Source organism: Penaeus monodon, chromosome 24 (assembly GCF_015228065.2).
Source record: "Penaeus monodon isolate SGIC_2016 chromosome 24, NSTDA_Pmon_1, whole genome shotgun sequence".
Lineage (NCBI taxonomy): Eukaryota > Metazoa > Arthropoda > Malacostraca > Decapoda > Penaeidae > Penaeus > Penaeus monodon.
In genome coordinates, this window is record NC_051409.1 from 13,564,838 (window position 1) to 13,566,019 (window position 1,182).

Consider the following 1,182-nt stretch of genomic DNA (forward strand, 5'->3'; position numbering starts at 1 on the left):
AATAAAAGGGCATTAACAAGTTTTTAAAGAATTGAAAAGCCATAGATCCCTGCTTTCTTGATGATGACCTCAGATATTACAGCCATTATTACACAAACTGTTATGTATGTATACAGAGGAACCAAGAGGTAGCACTGCTGTGAATTTAGTATATGGATACAAAGAAGTGAAAGTAATTGTTCTTGTATAATAATACCATAGGGAAGAATATGTATACTAGCATGAGGATTTCTAATATTATATTTAATTTAGACGGCTTTGACAAAGGGAAGTGTTGTAAGACGCATGAATTTTTGCATGGGAATTAAGCCTGAAAAGGGGGCAAGGGACCATAGTAATTACTTTTATCATTAAGCACTTCTTTCCTCTTTCTCTGTTTTATGCATGTGAATTGTGATCCTAAATTATAAAATGATATATTTATATACTTCATTTCTACAGTATTTTCACCTTTCATGCCAGCTAATATAACAACCTCCCTCAGAGCTATATGGTCGTGAAACTGGGTCTAATAAGCAGGCAGCAAGCAAAAGCTGTGCCCTGTCACTTGTCAGGCAGTTGTTCCACTTGAATGTGATTGAAGCTTTCTCTGGAACTCTTAAGAAGAAAGAGAGTGAGAAGCTTCCGCCTTATGAGGTTCAGATGTCTCCGGAAACTTGTCACTCAGATGGATGCTGTGCTGAAATCTACTGAAGTGTTTCCAGTACAGCCAGTAAGTTGCTTTCAGTACATATCTTCATGTACAAAAACTGTTAGGAATGTGGAAATACAGTGTAGCATATGGTAATTCTATATCCTTGCTGCTTACTACATACACAATATTACATAAGAAAAAAAAAGGGAGGGGATACATACTTGGGCAATGAACACAATGACATATGTTCATGATTATTTGTAGAAAAGGAAATTAAATGTTTTCAAAAACTTGTTTGGGTCACTTCAGAATTTTATTTCAAAAGAGGTGTAGGTGTTGTGTGGCTTTAATTTTATTTCCATTTCATTCCAGAACCTCAGTGATCCTTCTCATCCCAGTCGTTGATGCAGATGTTAAGCCTTCAGAATTTCAGGCCAGTGAGGCTCCTCCAGTGACAAGTGGTGTTGTGTCATGGTCTCCTCCAAAGCCCAATTGGAATCCTGGACTGGTTTGCAACATTGATGAAGGTCCACTGGCTACAGTATGTC

General features: G+C 37.3%; 1 protein-coding gene across 1 annotated transcript in view; it reads left to right on the forward strand.

Moving 5' to 3' along the window:
* The window catches only part of LOC119588864 (dosage compensation regulator-like), a 10,341-nt gene extending 9,648 nt beyond the window's left edge, over positions 1-693 (forward strand). Inside the window, exon 7 of the mRNA XM_037937502.1 lies at positions 485-693. Within this exon, the coding sequence (XP_037793430.1) occupies positions 485-693 (209 nt within the window). The remainder of the gene's footprint in view (positions 1-484) is intronic.
* Positions 694-1,182: the final 489 nt, after the last annotated feature.